The following is an 18,177-nucleotide window of genomic DNA, read 5'->3' as shown; positions in this document are numbered from 1 at the left end:
TCATTTCACTGTGTCTTAATTGTTTGATTTAGTATTTATTTAAATTTATACTTGAACTACACATTTTAAATTATAAAAATCATTACCTCTTTATTGCAGGACTTCTGATTCTTTGTGAATGTTTGTGTTTTGCTCAGATATGAAACATTGTTAATGTTTTTCTGAATAAAAAATTGTTTTTAATACTACTTTATGCTATATGTTTCCTTAATATTAAAAACATTGAAAATGTTAATTAAACATCAGAGGGAAACAAATCTATTCATATCAAAGTAATACAGTAAAAATTTTATGTTTATCAGTTAAAAAAGGCTGCAATTAATGAAACCTGTTTAAGGAATATTGTTGTTGAATCTCATATAATTTTTAAATGGCAAAAAGAATTTATCATTAACAGTATTTATATTTCATTATATTTATGAAATCTATAATGAACAAGTGCATGGTCTTTGTTTTGGAAATGTAAATGGCTATGTAGAGTGCTCACACGCTTATAGTAATTTATTACAGGTTATAAACAATCTATTTTAGAACAAATATCTGTTGAATATCTTAATTAACTGCACTGTATTAACATACTAGTAGAACAGAAATATTTCTAGATTCATGTTCTGCTAACCATTTTGACAATTAAAAAAAAAACCCAAGGACTCTCCACTTTTGTATACTGTGCCCTTTCACCTTGATGATAAACTAAGTATTTAGTGTTTGACAAAGAAAAAAATAATCATTGTTATAATCATAATCTTTTTTGAAGAATAAATGTTAAAAAATATAAATTTATGTAAAGGTTTTACAAAATGAAGTACTTCACAGATTTAAAAAAAAAATGAAATTACTTTTGAAATGTGTGTTTTTTGTTTCTATTAATTATCTTTTTCAATAGATTTGTCAGTGGTTAACTGTAGGTTCAAGTAATTTTACTACAATGAAAGATAAATCCTGTATTTAGAACCATGGATCTTACTAGTGCAGTCATCAATTATTGTTAGTTATGTAGCTTATTTTGAAGTTGCCTGTTTCTGAATTCAGAAATATATATATATATATATATTATAGTATGTATTATAAAAGTTATTTGGAAACTTTAATAGCTGTAAAAGAAAATAATGCTGTATTAACTCTATTCTTAAAATTCATCATATTTTATACAGCCAGCAATTTCAAACATAAGAAATTTATTTTTTTAGAAGATATACTTGTATATTTTCAAAGTTATTAGCAAGTTTCTTCTAATGCAAGGAATAGAGTTTGAATTGAAACAATTTTAATTTGTTTTTTACTTTCTCTCTCTTTGAGCTTCTGTATGTATGTGTTTTACAGCATTTTGCTGACTACTGCAACCAAAGTGCTTCAAATATTTGTTTCTTCGTCATCATTTTGTAGACCTATCCTCAATGACACCATCATCCAGCTTCTGTAAAGTTCTTCTCTTTGTTGTTCGATATGGGATCCTAGCTCATACTTTATTAAGTCATTTGTTCTCATCTACTCTATAGTTTTGTCTATTCTACATCTGTTTTATTACTTTTTATCTCTTCCATTATCATACTCCAATATTTCCACTGCATGTATTTTACAGTGATGAGAGACTTTAAAAATATCACATTCTTTTATTCTACTAATAATTTTGTTAGGCTAAGAAACTGTTGTTACTTGTTTCTTTTTGATAAGTCTGTTGTCAATCTCCCTTTAATGTAATTATTCCGTTTACCTTTTAACTAACTTGGTATTAAAAATTCCTCAATAATCTTTATGAGATCTCCTATTCTAATATTGTGTTTTGTGTTTCTCAGTACTAATAATTAAGTACTTTGTTTTGTAAAAATTTACTTTTAAATACCATTTCCTTCACAAATTTTTGTAATCTTCTGTGGAAAAAAAAAATTATCATTATAAATAGCAGGGTATGTAGATAAGCATCTTTAATCTTGATTTCCATTCTATGCATTCCCTTTTCCAGTGTTGCAATAATTCATGAATTATGTTGTTAAATTGATCTGATATTTGGCATTCCTGACTGAAATCCTTTACATCTAAAAACATTGAACAAATTAAATTCTCTTTCTGAAAAGCATATTTCTGATTTTCATATGTTAAATCAAATGTAATTTTTATGTTTTTATTTCTCTATTCAATCTTGAGTAAAGCACTGAGAGACAAGTGATAGATGTTATAATATGTAATAAGTTTTAGAACAGGTGGGTGGGCACACACCTACCAATCCAATGATTGGCTATATGGATGTAGTGCTGATTGTTTCTCAGATATAAAAAAAAAAAATTATTTTATTTTAAATATTGTCACATAGGATATGTCTGACAATATCTCAGAAAATTGATCAACAAATTTGGTAGTTGATGTTTTGATTGTTAAGTGTGAATAAGGAAGACAAAAAATGATTGGTTCATAAAATCTTAATACTAATGCAGACCATAATAATGATATCAACTTGGCTATATTTGTAAATGTAATCTGAAATAGTAAGGCAAAATACTATCCTTCACTTTCCTATGTTTTTTTACCCAAAATTATGGCTATCTGATCTCAAAGATGATGTGCTTGAAAAAGCCGTACTTTTCTCCTCTATCAACACTTGTAAAGTTTCCAAATAACGTTTATAGTTGTCTGGCACATTGATTTATAATTTCATAAAAACTAGCTTTAAAACAAAATCATATACATTGAAATTTTATGAAATATCTTTGATGGTTCTAAAGCCAGCCTTTTTTTTGTGCAAGGGATGTGGTGAAATTAAATGTTAATTCTGAATAAAGTACTATGAAAATGACAACATATTATTTATACTATTCCAGTAATTTTCTAGAAAGTTTAATAGAAATCCATGAAGGGAAGTGTTGAGCTTTACTGAGAGTGATTATCTTGAAGTTGAAAAGAGAATTTTACTTTTGTTATCATCTAAATAAAACTAAGAACATTCATTTAATATGTATTTCATTTTTTTTTTAAATATATATTTATAATGTACACATTATAAAGCATTTTTTTATCTTTGTATGTATGTAAATTCATATCCATATCATGACTTGATATGAATACATTCTGGAGGATATAAGGAAATGAAGAACTTAATGCTTTTATAGTATAAAAGCAATTCTGGTAACTGATCTCATTCTGATTTAATAGATATCACCCATTACTACCTGCTTATCAAAATACAGATAAAACTTATGATTTCTATTTTCTGGTGATTATGGTGTGAGATTGATCCAATATTAAACTTCTGGTAAACAAAATTCTCAATGTTTAAAAATAATTTTTAGAAAAATTAAGGTTTCATTTAATCAAAAAGTTAAAATCCTATATAAACTCACAAATGAGTTAGTCACTATAAAGAAACTAATAGAAACAAAACAGAAAACTGTTTTTGACACTAAAGAACTAGTAGATTTGCATCAATAAAAGCTATTTATTAGCTATTGTTACTTTATGTACTGAAGAAAAAATATCTATTATATTTAATTTTTATGAAATTTGTCAATTATTTGTATTTTTCAGCTATTTATGTTTTACTTCTATGAAGTTTTCGGTCATATTAAAGCATAAAAGTACTCCAAAGATGATTGAAACATATAATTTTCTAATTTCACTTTGCATTGAATTCTTTTTTTTTTTAGTTAACTATTGCAATAGAACATTATTATTTTCCATTATTTAATAATTCTAAGTAGATATTTTATTATAAATAATTAAATACAAATTTAAACTCAACTAGTGAAGTTCAGTGTCAATGTGTGCCATGTCTATAATTTTTTATCAGTCTATAATTGTCTATAATTTGTGTTTATAATTTATATTGTCTATAATTTGTATGATTTTTTTTCATTCATGTGAATTCAATGTCTATGCAAAATGACCTAAAATTTTATCTAGGTTTATTTATAAGTTAAAGTTGGGCATAAACAAAATTAGAGAAAAGTTTTGATTGAGTGCATTTTTTTCATAATTCAGGATGTATAATAATTAATGATAAAATGATCGACCTCTGGTAGAAGCTAAATTTTAATCAAACAAAAGGTAAAACCAAGTAAGAAAATCAGTATTCTTTCATGATTTCTACCTCTGCCACAGATAGATATATATAAAGAAAGAACATTTACTGATAATATTTGTATGGTAGAATTGTGGTTAAACAATTTCTGTTAATCAATAGTGAAAACAATTAATTATATAGTAGCATTTGCATTTATTATCTAAATGAAATTGATCAATATATGTTGAACAGCGTTTTAATATAGATTAGACCTAGCACTCCATAAAATTTGACATGTAATACATTACTATTTATTGAATATCTAAGCAACCTTCTGTATAATAAATGTATAAATATGTATAAAGTTAAGAACAATTACAAAATTAAGCAAGAACGTAGTGGAGACTTAATTAATTCTTTAGTTAAACTATTGAAATAATATGCTGGTTGATTTTAATTGATAATTTATGTTTTACAGGGAGAAGATATTATGATTAATGACTAAAAATGATGTTGTAAATGAAGTTATTATTTTAAAAATATGTCGGAGAAAGTATGTATTGATAAAAATTGACGTATAATTTTTCAAATACATCCTGTAACTTTTAACTTTTTAATCCAGACTTATGATTTTTCTATTACCTTAAGCATTGTATCAGGTTTGATCATTAGTCAGATCCTAAATATATTCTCTACTTTTACTAATTAAAAAAAAGAAAAAAAAACACTTTATTTTTAGAATCTCATTAGATTTTTCGATTGAGGTGAAAAAATAAAATAAATAGAAAAAGTAAAAAAATAAAAAATAAATAGAAAAAATAAATAGAAAAAGTAAAAAATAAAATAAAATAAAAAATAAATAGAAAGGTGGTTTATGATATTAAATTAAAAATTTTTAATTTTTATTTTTAAAATTTCATAAATTACAAAACTAGAAATATTCTTGAATTGGTTTTATTTACATCTTGCTTCCCTGTTTAGAGTAGGGCTCTTCATAGAAGCTGGGAATGACTATAAGGGGTGAGAGGAGGCCATCCTTTAAAACAAAAAAATAATTATTATTATTACAATATTAAGCACATGTTGTTTATTATAGACAAGTAATTTCAATTTCCTTAACTTTATTAGCAAATATTATTAATTATAAAATACTGGCCATGGATAATTTTTTTCAAATAAAGAAACATATTTTTTAAGTTTTTATTTTATCAAAGTCTCAAATTTTGTGAACATTGGGTTTATTTTTATAATAAACCATCATTAACAAAACAATTATTACACATAATGAGAACAATCAAGAAACAAAAAGTTTCAAAAAACAGTGAAATTTAACAGTTTATCTGAATACTGCTTCAGTTCTTTACTTCACTTGATTAAAAAAAGAAACTACAATTAACTTTTCTGACAATTTTGATCAGGTTTTGGGCAGTGACAATACAATAACATCAAACAAAACTTGTATCTTCCTTAAGAAAAATAAAAGAAAAGGAAGAATTTGCTAGTATAAGTATACATCAGTAATTTCCAGCCCAAAGGTGGGCAAGCTGGTGTGTTTCATTATAGAAAATGTAATCCTATGTACTGTTAAAAAATTATAATATTACCTGCAATCTTAATTGAGTACAAATATATATTGTGTAAGTCATCAATCATTTTTGAGGGCAGCCCCAGAGTCCTTTAGCACATTTTGGTCATCGTTTTAAGTTATCATCTGTTTGTGTAAAGCATTCTGATAAAACCCAATTTAGAGAATATATAAATTATGGTGCTTGAGAAATACATATTATTAACCAGAATTACTTAAAATAATTGTGATAGTGATAATTATAAAATTAAAACATAACATTTATGGGGAAGCAATAACTCATAAAAAATTAATATTTTGCATACTATGAATAAAAATGATATTTTGTTTCTTAATAAGTAAACATTATTATAAATGTCATTATTGTTATTCTTTCTTTTATATATAATATAATTGGTTATATTTAAATTCTAATTCTATGATTTATTTCAAAAAATAAATACAATTTTTTAAATTATTTAATATTTCTTAAGTGATGTCCATATTCATCATGTTTTTTATCCGTCTAGAACTTTTACAATATTTCTTCTTAATCCACTTTTATCACAATAAGTTTCTCATAAAAATTGCACGTTATAACAATAAAATTAGTTCTCAATATATTAACACTTAAAAAATAATCACTGTAGTTATATTTTCTATAATCAAATTTAATTTAAATTTATAAGCTGTGCAAAATTAAATTAGTCATCAGCCTTATTTCAAATAATTAGTGCTGTAGTACTTCGTTTTTTTACTGTTTATATCAACTGTATATAATTATTATTTTATATAGAAAATTTTTAAGCTTTAAGCTAGAAAAATATTTATTTTATTTCAACATATAATTTTTATTAGATATCATTAAACAATTTTTTTTACTGATTTTGAATAAAAGCCATTTCTTCTTTAATTCAAAATTTACAAGTGTCTAACAATTTAAAGCTATATATTACCAAGTCGCACTATGAAGGGAGATTATTAATAAAAAATAACTGTTATTGCAAATACAGAGTTTGAAATCAAACAGAAAATTTGTATCTTGAATAATAAAGGAAAAGATTATAAATATTTACTATATATACATATACAATTATTGGTTATGGTATGAGAATTAAAATCAATCATTTTTAATCAGTCATACTTATAAATATATTTCTATTAATAAAATATAGAGTAGGCTGTTTCATAAATATTATCTTCTTTTGTTTTAAAGTACCTTAAAAAATGTTAAAAATTATGTTTAGTGCTTAGTAATAATAATGGTAATAATAATGTCAACATTTTAAGATGCTTAGCATATTAATGCATTTATAATACTTACAAAAATCAATAATATCTAAAAACACTTGCATTAGAACTATAACAACAAGAACAACAACAACAGCAGCAACAACAGTAGCAACATAATTTTTATTAAGTTAATCTACTCCATTAAGTATTGTTAACACTAATAATGATCTAACCACATTTCTAAAATAAATTTCATTTGCTAACAGTCATTACAAATAAAGTAAGAAATTAAAATTTACATGAACCACATCATAACATTCACACATACAATATGGTTTCTATATGATATTTTAAAATAAATTAAGACATTGAAATGACAATAAAATGTAATACCACAATTTAATTATTTCATCACAAATATATAGATTTAATTAACAGTTAAAGAAGCTAGTACACTACTACAACATCAAAATTCAACAATAAAGTGTATACAATTCCAATTCATATTCTTTAATATTTGGGTACGTTTGCACTACCAGTGAAAAACTTAAGTTGTGGCCAAAAGTATCATAAATATTATTCTATTTGTTTTTCCAACACATCTAAAATATTTCTAACTAAGTTCAATGATATAATAATAATAATTTACAAATTTAAGGATATTTTATAGATAAATATAATGGGACCATTGAAGCATATTAATATTGTTTTAAAATTTTCTTTGAATCTGTTTAATAGTTCTCTTTTTTTAAATTAATGATAGATTATCATGTAAAACATATTCTGAAATGAACACAATAAAAATTTATTTTTATTAAATAGAAATCTGTAATAAGAAAATGAATAATCAATCAGAACTTGTTGATTGTTTGATTTTACTACTTGTATTTCTAGCAGCACACTATTTCATGGTAATTTCTCTAGTATCTCTTGAACGAGTGCTCTATTTACCCTGTAACAAACCCTCTGCAAGTCTGCAACCCACCGGTCCCTGACCAGGTAGACCTTGGCGCAGAGGCAGAGACAATTCAACAGTAGGCTACTAAGCCCGCTGACAAATTATTAAACCAAGCCACAACCGATAGTGGCGCTTCCCAAATATTTCTAAACTCCTGTGTTATTTGATATATATGATACGGAGCTGTCTTGAGAAATCTGACGTCTTGTTGCTACTTTGTTATTCTTTGCGTAGAAAGAATCTGTGCTATCCTGTGAGAACTGGCGACGTGCCATTGTCTTGCTATTTGTTGTATAGCAAGAATCTGTGCTATCTTGTGAATACAAACGCCTTGCCATCGACTTGCTGTTTGTTGTATAACAGGAATCTGTGCTTTCCATTGAAGCTTGTCGACGAATTGCAGCGTTACTGTTGGTTATGTAGTATGAATCATTGCTATCCTGGGATGCCTGACGGCGAGTTGAAGCATTACTGTTTGTTACATAATATGATGATTTGCGCATAGAAGCCGAAGAAGAATTTGCTAGCGCTACTGTATCATAATAACGCAAAGTACTACAACATCGTCTGCTTTTCAAGATAGCAGCAAATCCACGTCGATATTTGTTGTTAAAGAATGCATACAAGATAGGGTTGATGCAGGAATTAGATGATCCCAGCCATTGAGCGATGGGTGTTATCATTATGAACAATTTTGTCTCCCATATTTCTAGATCTCCTCCGAATTTAATTCTTGTAAAAATAGCGTACAGGGGTAACCAGGATAAGACAAATAGGATGACAACTGCTACCAGCATTTTGACCACTTTAACTTTGCTTTTTTGTTGCATCCTTTCCATTTGTGCATCTTTTGTATCACTGGGTATGTGACGCTTACATACTTTTATCCATATAAGTATATAACACAAAGAAATAAGGATCATCGGTAGAATGTAACAAAAGAGAAGATTGGCGATCAAGAAGTATAAATTACCATTTAGGTAATCCGGCCACACCTCAACACACATCGGTATGTCAGGAGCTTCTTTATAAACTATCACTTCAAAAAATAGTGCCCACGGTAGAGTTGCTGTAACAGCTATAACCCATATGATGATTATAATGATTCTAGCTCTCCTAGTAGTAATTTGACATTTGAGTGGGTACCAAATAGCCAGGAACCTGGAACAGAGTAACAAGCATTCTCAATTATTTTAAGATAATCAATTGTAAATTTTGATGATCTCTTATTGTTTCATAACAGTAAATCATCATTAAATTAAGCAACAACACTGTAGTAGAGAACTTTAATTCTAGGAATTGAATTTTAGTCTAATCTAGCGTTTGATTTTCAATATATATTAAGATTTTAGAACAGTGTTTTGAGAATTTGAAGTAATTTGGCTATATTCAAATTCTCAAAATACTCCAAATTCACTTAAGTTCACTGGTGGACCTGTTGTTGTTTTGTTGGCATTATACCGCAGTTTTAATTTTGATTGTTGAATGGATAGATATTAAAAAAAAACTGCTGGCGACTAATTACAGCTTCTAATTAGTAATGGTTACGGAAAAACAATATAATCTACACACCAATCACTTCTTAACATCCTGAATTTCCAATTAAAAAAGTCTGATTGACTACAATAGTAAAATATTACAATATTCTGTCTGTTACATCTTAATTAAAAAAAAAAGAAGAAAAAATAATATCAAATATTATACACATCTTATTGAATACAGTATTTGTGTCATAACAATTATTTAAACTACTACGTACAGTTAAAAAGGATAAGGAAACTCACCAAGACATAGTAAGAAAATATTTCTGAGAAAGATTTCTTACTGCATAAACCATTTTATAGACACATGCGCGTGCATGTGCCTATAAAACACACACACACACACACATATACATATATATATATATATACATACACAAATTAAATCATCTTTATATTTATCAGCCAGATTAGTTTGTTACAGTTTAAAACTCTCTTCTCTTCTACCAAGATAATAGAATCAGTCAGTATGATTGAAGTTTTTAGGAAATTTTTGCATCTCCTTTTAATTGTATGTGGTGTTTAATAATTTTTATTATAACGTGTAATCCTAGAAATAAAATTATGAGTGGGCCACTTCAAAACTTTTGTTTATGTTATTCATTAACCAGCTAATGTTTTATTTACACAATATTTTAGCAAATAGTGCAATGTTGTGGTAGATTAACATTTTCCACCTATCTTAGTTTTATATTAAGACATATATATGTTTACTCATACTGCAGACATTAATTTTGTTCCAGTGTTAGAAAAGAATGTTTTTCTTAATTCTATTGGAATTTGGAATTTACATCCTTCTGTTGTGGGTGGGGAAACTATGTTTATTTGTACTGGTATACAGGAATAGCCTGCTTAGTATTTTAATGTTAACATCTGTAAAGGATTTATTTTTTCTTAATGTCTGATTGGATTAGTTTGTGAAACTGTTGCTTCTAAGTTAGGAAAGAACTTTTAAAGATTTGTTATAGAACTTATAACAATATTGGTTTATTCAGTTCCAACAGGAAAATCAATAATTGCATTGATTGAGATTGATTAGAAAAAATGTACAATACATTATATATATTATATATACGTGAGTGTTTGTGTTAATTTAATTTGATAAATTCCATCTAGCAGTTAATTGGGTGTTCTTAATAAAGAAAAAAATATGAACATGTTTGCTGTTTATTGTTCTAGATGATTCATCATATCTAATTATAAATTAAATAATGAAGTGGTGGTTTATACAATTAAAATATATCTGAAAAAATTAAGTTGTTTCATTATGTATACGCATGTGTGTGTATGTATGTGTGAATGAATATTCAGCCACAGACACACACACACACACACACACACACACACACACACACACACACACACACACACACACACACACACACAGAGAGAGAGAGAGAGAGAGAGAGAGAGAGAGAGAGAGAGAGAGAGAGAGAGAGAGAGAGAGAGAGAGAGAGAGAGAGAGAGAGAGAGAGAGAGAGAGAGAGAGAGAGAGAGAGAGAGAGAGAGAGAGAGAGAGAGAGAGAGAGAGAGAGAGAGAGAGAGAGAGAGAGAGAGCATATATATATATATATATGTGTGTGTGTGTGTGTGTGTGTGTGTGTGTGTGTGTGTGTGTGTGTGTGTGCACGTTTATTTTATATAATTATTCAGTTTTGTTGTCTAAATCAATATTGTGAGGAATTAAGTTACATCATTCTGAAATGTGTTATATGAAAAGTTTCAGAGTTGTAGCCAAATAAGATTCTGATTAATAAAATATTTTGATTTTACAAGGGGAAGGCACATTGGTTTGAATCCGACTTCATTTCCTTTTTTTTTAATTTAAATGTATAGATTTATAATAATTTTTATTAATCTTTGATTGTAAAAAAGATTTTACAATAAATAATAATTCAATAATAAAATTAAAAAAAAAAGTGAAAAAATCAAAAGTTACTAGTGAAATAAAATTTAATGTACTTTTAAAAATGTGTATATGTAATTTAAAAGGCGTACAAGAAAGTTATATGGTGCCACATCAGATTTTTCAGTGTAATTTTCGGTAAGGTTTTTTTTTAAAGGACGTACTATTTTTCATCTTGGAAATTTTAATAAAAGCGGAGAACATTCATTAGAATTCAAATATGAGAGGCTCAATATAGAACCAAAAAATATGTAACAATGTTAACAATCTCTACGAAGTGAAATTTCACCTTGTGTCTTCACTAATGATTGTTTGGTTTAATAAAAAAAGAAAAAAGTGCTTTCTGTGGCAAATAACGTTGAGCGTTTATATCATAGCGTGCGGTGAGATTGGTAAAATCAGCTTCTAGTTTGAAATAAATGTTAAGGTATTTGTTTTCACTAAACTCTTATTTTTTGGTTTACAAGTATTTCATGCATTTTTAGTAATTAATTTGAATTGATGTTTGCATCTATGATATATTGAGAAAATAATCTATCGGACATAGTATTAGGCCAATTTTATGTACACCACATTTTGTTGTTTTTATAAGAGTATTACGAAATACTTTATAATAATTACGCAGAATTATTAATTTTGCTCTCGTTGGCGTAATAAAATAATTATTATAGTGTGTGTAATCAACGATTCAGCGAAATATTCTTACAAAACGTCTAATAAAAATCCGTTGGACTGCTGTAAAAAATTCGCTTACACAAAATGGACCTAAAAATTCCTTTATAAATTATAAACTATCGTGAAATACACGTCTTGGTTTAGGTAGTCTAGCTAGAAAAATTATTACAACAGTTGATCGGCGAGGTGGAAATCGCTAAGATACAGATGCAGATCGCTGAACTCGTTCTAGGCTACGTAAACGTAATATTTATTCTAATTATTGATTATTAGCAATTTCCTATACTAAAATGTTTCTAATGTTATAATATTTGTCCGATAATATTCACACGCTTAGTAACTGAGGATAATGGGTGTAACTGATTTACTATACTGTAATCTATTTGCAATCTCTTCTGATCAGTTTACAGCAAACGTAAACTGCAATGCTCTGTTTCGGAATTAGTTTATCTTTAGATTATGACTGTGTTTAATAATAATCATGAATTTAATGCGGAAAAGGTGTTTTATTAGAGAATATTCAAATGGGACTACGCTATTTTAGAAAATCAATAAAATTTGATAATATCTTATCGGGTTAATATTTGGTTTTTTGTTTATTTAAAACAAACTAAGAGGATTTTTTTTTTAAAGGAGAAAAGTATCCTTCATTGTCCTTTGTTAAAAATGAGTAATCCACGTAAAATTATGTCGGTAAGATTATGCGGTATTAAAATTAAATGGGTATTAAGTTATCTAATGATAAATAAATAAATTGTTCATTCTGAGTAAAATGTTTATTCAGAACGAACAGTGTTATATGACACTTTTGTCACATATAGCACCCGATTTTGTGTTATCTCTGACGAAGGGAAGTGTGGAAAACGGAGCCGATGTTGAATCGTCGAGAATGAAAAAGGTTTGAAAACAAAATGGGTTTCACGTCTCAGTTTTCTATTGGATTTATGAGAAGACCTTTTGAAGCAATATTTCCATTTTTCTTCACTCCCTGCTGGCTCACAAATATAGTAGATATCTCCAATTTTGTGGTGTCAGTACGTGACGGAAAGCTACGAGAAATTCATTCGATTAAATAATTACACCGTACGTTTGAGTGATTGTAACAACTGCTCACAAACATACTGAATCAAAGAACTCGCGAAAGTGTTACGAAACCCGGTAAAAAATTACAATTACGTTTCCCTCCACCATCAATACGATATATAACGATACGTTTGCGAGATAATAACGGCTATGAAAGAACAAAGTGTAGCTAAAAAAAGGTCTTCTGAAAGAGAACACAGCGGATAATAAATTGCGCGCAGTACAGTTTATCCTTTTTTTTTTTTTTTTCTGAATTTTTATGGGCATCGACTGCTAAGGTCATTGCCCTCGTCACAATCTTTAAAAGAAACTACTATCACCATCTGGATCGTCATATGTAAGGGTGTAAAGGGCCCTTACATTTTATTTAAAAACACAAACTACACAAAACATTTAAGACATAAAGACAAGGACAATCACAAAACACTTATGGGGTGTAAAGGGCCCCAATATTAAAATTTGAGATAGGTTCTCAAAAGACCATTAAATTAAAATTAAAATTAAAACTTATCCTACCATATCTTTCTTTCCTTCTTCTACGAGTCTCATTTATAGTTTGTTTAAGCACCCTCGGGGCGACCAGAACCGCCGTTGAGCAGTATATCAGTCGCGCCAGGGTGCCGTGGCAGTTGAATCCTTCTTATAAACAGGCTATAGGCATGCACAGCGTACACCCACAGCCTCGCGTCCTCAATCCACCCTTGAGGGTCCCCCATGCCATCATCGGACACACCCCGACTCACTGCTCTTGAATGCAGGTGAGCCAAAACGGCCTAGGCAAGAGGGCTACCTCCCGTCACTATACGTGCCACGTTTCAAGACTCCCTTATGTATATATGCATACATTTAAAATTAAAATTAAACTTATCAATACCATTTTTTCTTTATATATATATATAAGCTACCGCTTAGAGTTTCTTTTGTCACAGCTTTAAACTTTCATTTTTATAGACTTTTAAGAAGTCCACTGGCGTGTAAAAATGCAACTATATTTTCTTCATTTCCATTATCCAGATCAGCAGTAATATTATTTCTAAAACGGAACCTCTTTCTGAGGTCCTCATATATGGTACACTCTTCTATAAGATGCTTGATTGTCAGTGTTTTATTACAAACACCGCACATTGGTCTCACTTCGCCGGTTAACAAATATAAATTTGTTAATCGCGTATGACCGATTCTAAGTCTGGTCACCGCTACTTGTTCACGGCGAGTCAACTTATAGTCGCTTTTCCATTTATAAGGAGAAGATTTTACTGTGTTTAATTTTATATTTAATCTCCTCCATTCAGCATTCCATTGTTTTTTACTATGTTTGTTAGACGGTTTTTAACATCTGCCACTCTTACAGGAAATGCATCCAAAACATCGCAGACTGTTGCCTTTCTGGCAGCTTCGTCTGCGATTTCATTACCTGTAATACCAGCATGCCCCGGAGTCCATACAAATACGCATCGCTGTCCTCGTTGTTTTAGTATGTATAAAATGGACAGGATGTTTGCAATTAGGACATCCTTAATGTTCTTGTTCCGAATTGCGACGAGTGCACTTAATGAATCGGAACATATCAGCACTCTCTCTTCGCAATAGTGTTCAGTGTAGCGAAGAGCTTGCTGAATTGCAGTGAGTTCTGCTGTGTAGACACTGGCCACATCTGGCAGTCTCCAAAAGTGGGCTTCTTCATTTACATATATCGAGCATCCAACACCATGTTCGGTTTTAGAACCGTCAGTATAAATTCTAATATGTTCTTCGTAACTACTGACGGTTGCCAAAAATTCCTGCTGGATGATCACTGCTAGTTTCTTTTTTATTTCTCCTTGATAGAGATCCAAACTTGTATTAACCGCTGGCAAGAGCCATGGCGGTATTTCTCTAGTAGAAATTGCCAATGTATCTGGAATGGCAATTTCATATTTATTTCTTAATTCGTGGTACCTAATTCCGGCTGGTCTGGAATAGGTAGCACGAGGTTCGTATAATGCAGCCATGGGATGATTCGTAAACAATTTATTATTTATATGAGCAGGGAAAGCCCATGTATTTGCTGCATATCTTAACAAGAGGATCTCTCTTCTATAATGTAGTGGCATTATTCCGGCTTCAGACATCAGACTAGCCGCCGGACTTGTACGGAAAGCACCTGTTGCGTATCTTATTCCGCTATTATGAACTACGTCTAACTTTCTTAAGTGCGACTTTCTAGCGGATGAATATACGATACATCCGTAGTCTAGTTTAGATTGAACCAATGCTTTATACAATCTCAATAATGTCTCTTTTTCTGAGCCCCAATTTAAGTTCGATAAACATTTTATAATGTTTAGAGCTCTTTTGCATCTATCACTCAAGTCTGTATATGTAATTCCCATGTAAGGGATTTATCCAATACTAGTCCTAAATACCTTACGCTGTCTTTATATTGTATTGGATTATCATCAATTGTCAACGCAGGACTTTGATGAGGAATTCTCTTCCTACAAAAGTGTACACAGCACGTTTTTTCTGGTGAGAATTGGAATCCATTATTCCTTGCAACTTCATTTAGAGCATTGATCGCTCGTTGCAATTTGTACCTCACCATAGCAGTCTTGTTGCTGGCATATACGATTGCCAGATCATCAACATAGACGCTTTTGCTGATTTCTACTGGAATGGCTAATATCAATTTATTAATGGCAATGGTAAACAAGGTACCGCTCAACGGCGAACCTTGCGGTATGCCATTTTCCAAGATTCTTTCACATGAATATTCACTATTGACGCGTACTTGGAAGGTACGGTCATTCATGTAGTTGCTGAGCAGTATAGGCAGATTGCCACGAAATCCCCATTCATGTATCTGGAGCATTATACCATGACGCCAGGTCATATCAAAAGCCTTCTGAAGATCAAAGAAGACTCCGACACAATGTTTCCTTTTAATAAAGCTGTTATATATAATGTCCTCTAAGCTGATCATTTGATCAATGGTAGAATGGTATTGCCGAAAACCTGCTTGATACGGTGATATCAGGTTTTCTTTTTCAAAAACCCAGACGAGTCGATTATTAATAATTTTTTCCAATATTTTCCCCATAGCACACGTCAGAGAAATAGGACGGTAGCTAGTGGGGTCTGTTAAATTTCTATTTTTCTTTGGTACTGGAACAACATGAGCTTTTTTCCACTGCTGCGGGTACGTTCCATCCCGCCATATTTTATTATAAAGTTCTAATAATCTACGCTTTGCAGTGGTATTCAGCTGCCTGATCATATTATAGTGGATTTCATCCGGACCAACAGCTGTGTTACCTGATTTTTCCAACGCTTTCGCGAATTCTTCCATTTTAAATGGTACATTATATGAGTAATTATACTCAGTTCTAAAATTTAGTAGACCTTCGAGTTCTTCTTTTTTGGTTCGAAAACCTTCCTCGTAGTTGGCTGTTTTGCTGGCCTTTTCGAAGTGATTGGATAACAGCTCTGCAATTTCATATGGAGTATCTTTTATTTCATCTTCATCTTGAAGGCTAGTTATGGGAGCAAAATCATTACGCTCACAGATCGCCTTCACTTTCCTCCAAACATCTGATGCAGAAGTAGTTTTGTCGATGGATGACACGTATTGCTGCCAGGATCGTTTTTTTGAATCTATCATAAGACGTTTTGCATACGCCCTGTATTTCTTAAAGGCAACAAGATTTTCTATACTAGGACGCTTCTTAAAGGCGTTATACGCCCTTTTCTTTCTTTTTATAGCTTCACTTATTTCATCGTTCCACCATGGAACGGGTTTCTTTGTAAGTTTCCCAGATGTTTTGGGAATATATCTCGATGCCGACTGAATTATTGCATTTGTTATGGCGTCGACATCGTCTCCGATAACTCCAGTTGTTTCTGGGAGTATCGTTCTAGCTGTGAAGCTCGTCCAGTCTGCCTTATCAAATAACCATGTTTTAGAGACGGGATATGTTTTTCTTGTAACATCAGTTACAATTTGCACCGGGAAATGATCGCTTCCATGCAGATCGTCTATGACATGGAAGCTGTACCTCGGTGCTATCGATCCGCTTATAAGTGCAAGATCTATACAGGACGTCGATCCATCTCTGGCATTGAAAAAGGTTCCTGATCCGTCGTTTAAAATAATAAGTTCTGAATTCATCAGGAACCCTTCCAGTTCTCTTCCACGGGGATCTACTCGATCTGATCCCCAAACAGAATTATGAGCATTAAAGTCACCCACCAGTAAAACAGGTGGGGGAAGCTCGGAAATTAGTCTTGCTATGTCATCCTTATTCCAATCAAAATACGGCAAGTATATGCTGCAGACAGTGACCTGGAGCGGACGCTTCATTCTAACGGCGACCGCTTGTAGGTTTGTGTTTAGAACAACCGCTTCGGTGGTAAAACATCGTCGCCGGTGTAGCTTCCGGTCTCCGAATCGGAGACCACCGAAGCCGCCGACGACGATGGGCATGGATCGGCGCCGGTTTCAGGCGCCGATTGAGAGGCGGCAACCTGGCCGCTCCCCAACACGGGGGGCGCACCGGTCACCGCCCGTGGAAGGGGGGACACTCGTCCCCGCTGTGAAATTTTTTGTGGCCTCTGAGGCTTAGAGGCCACTTCAGTTACCTCTTAGAGGCCACTTCAGTTTCAGGCTTGGGAGCCTCCATAACAGACTCTGTAGTTGTCACTTTCTTATCTTAAACTAAAATCTCGCTAAGACGGACTTGGATATCAGGTTTAGTGTTTTTTTCCTTCTGTGCTGGAGCGACTTTTTGTTTTGCAGATATGTCTTCAGAAGGCTGTACAATTATTCTTGGTTTAACAGGTTCTTTAGTGCTGAGAGGCTTCATTTTGTTTTCGATTATCCTCTCAATTAAGCCAGCCAAGGTAGGTGCGAGTTTGTTGATGATTACACTCTCATCAACAGCAACTGGAGCAGGAGCAGGAACAGCAGCAGCAGCCTGAGCATATGTTGTTGTTGCTCTAGGTCTGCGAGTGTTTACGATCTTTTTTGCTTCAAAGTAGCTGATTTTTTGCAGGGTTTTTACTTCCTGCACAGCCACTTCGTCTTTGTAAACAGGACAGTTCCTGGATCTACAGGAATGCTGTCCTCTGCAGTTTATACAGGTAGGAGGCTCCTTACACGGCTCTCCTTCATGAACTGCATCACCGCACACGCATATTTGCGGCCTCTCACACCTAACAGCGGTGTGTCCAAAGCGTTGGCATTTA

General features: G+C 31.1%; 1 protein-coding gene across 1 annotated transcript in view; it reads right to left on the bottom strand.

Moving 5' to 3' along the window:
* Positions 1-7,895: 7,895 nt before the first annotated feature.
* The window catches only part of LOC142334301 (neuropeptide SIFamide receptor-like), a 668,171-nt gene continuing 657,889 nt past the window's right edge, over positions 7,896-18,177 (bottom strand). Inside the window, exons 3-4 of the mRNA XM_075382226.1 lie at positions 8,197-8,910; positions 7,896-7,956 (exon numbers count right to left, since the gene is read on the bottom strand). Coding sequence (XP_075238341.1) covers positions 7,896-7,956; positions 8,197-8,910 — 775 coding nt within the window. The remainder of the gene's footprint in view (positions 7,957-8,196; positions 8,911-18,177) is intronic.

The sequence above is a fragment of the Lycorma delicatula genome, chromosome 1 (genome assembly GCF_047948215.1).
Source record: "Lycorma delicatula isolate Av1 chromosome 1, ASM4794821v1, whole genome shotgun sequence".
Lineage (NCBI taxonomy): Eukaryota > Metazoa > Arthropoda > Insecta > Hemiptera > Fulgoridae > Lycorma > Lycorma delicatula.
Note: the sequence above shows the minus strand (reverse complement) of the source record. Positions and strands in the feature narration are given on the sequence as shown.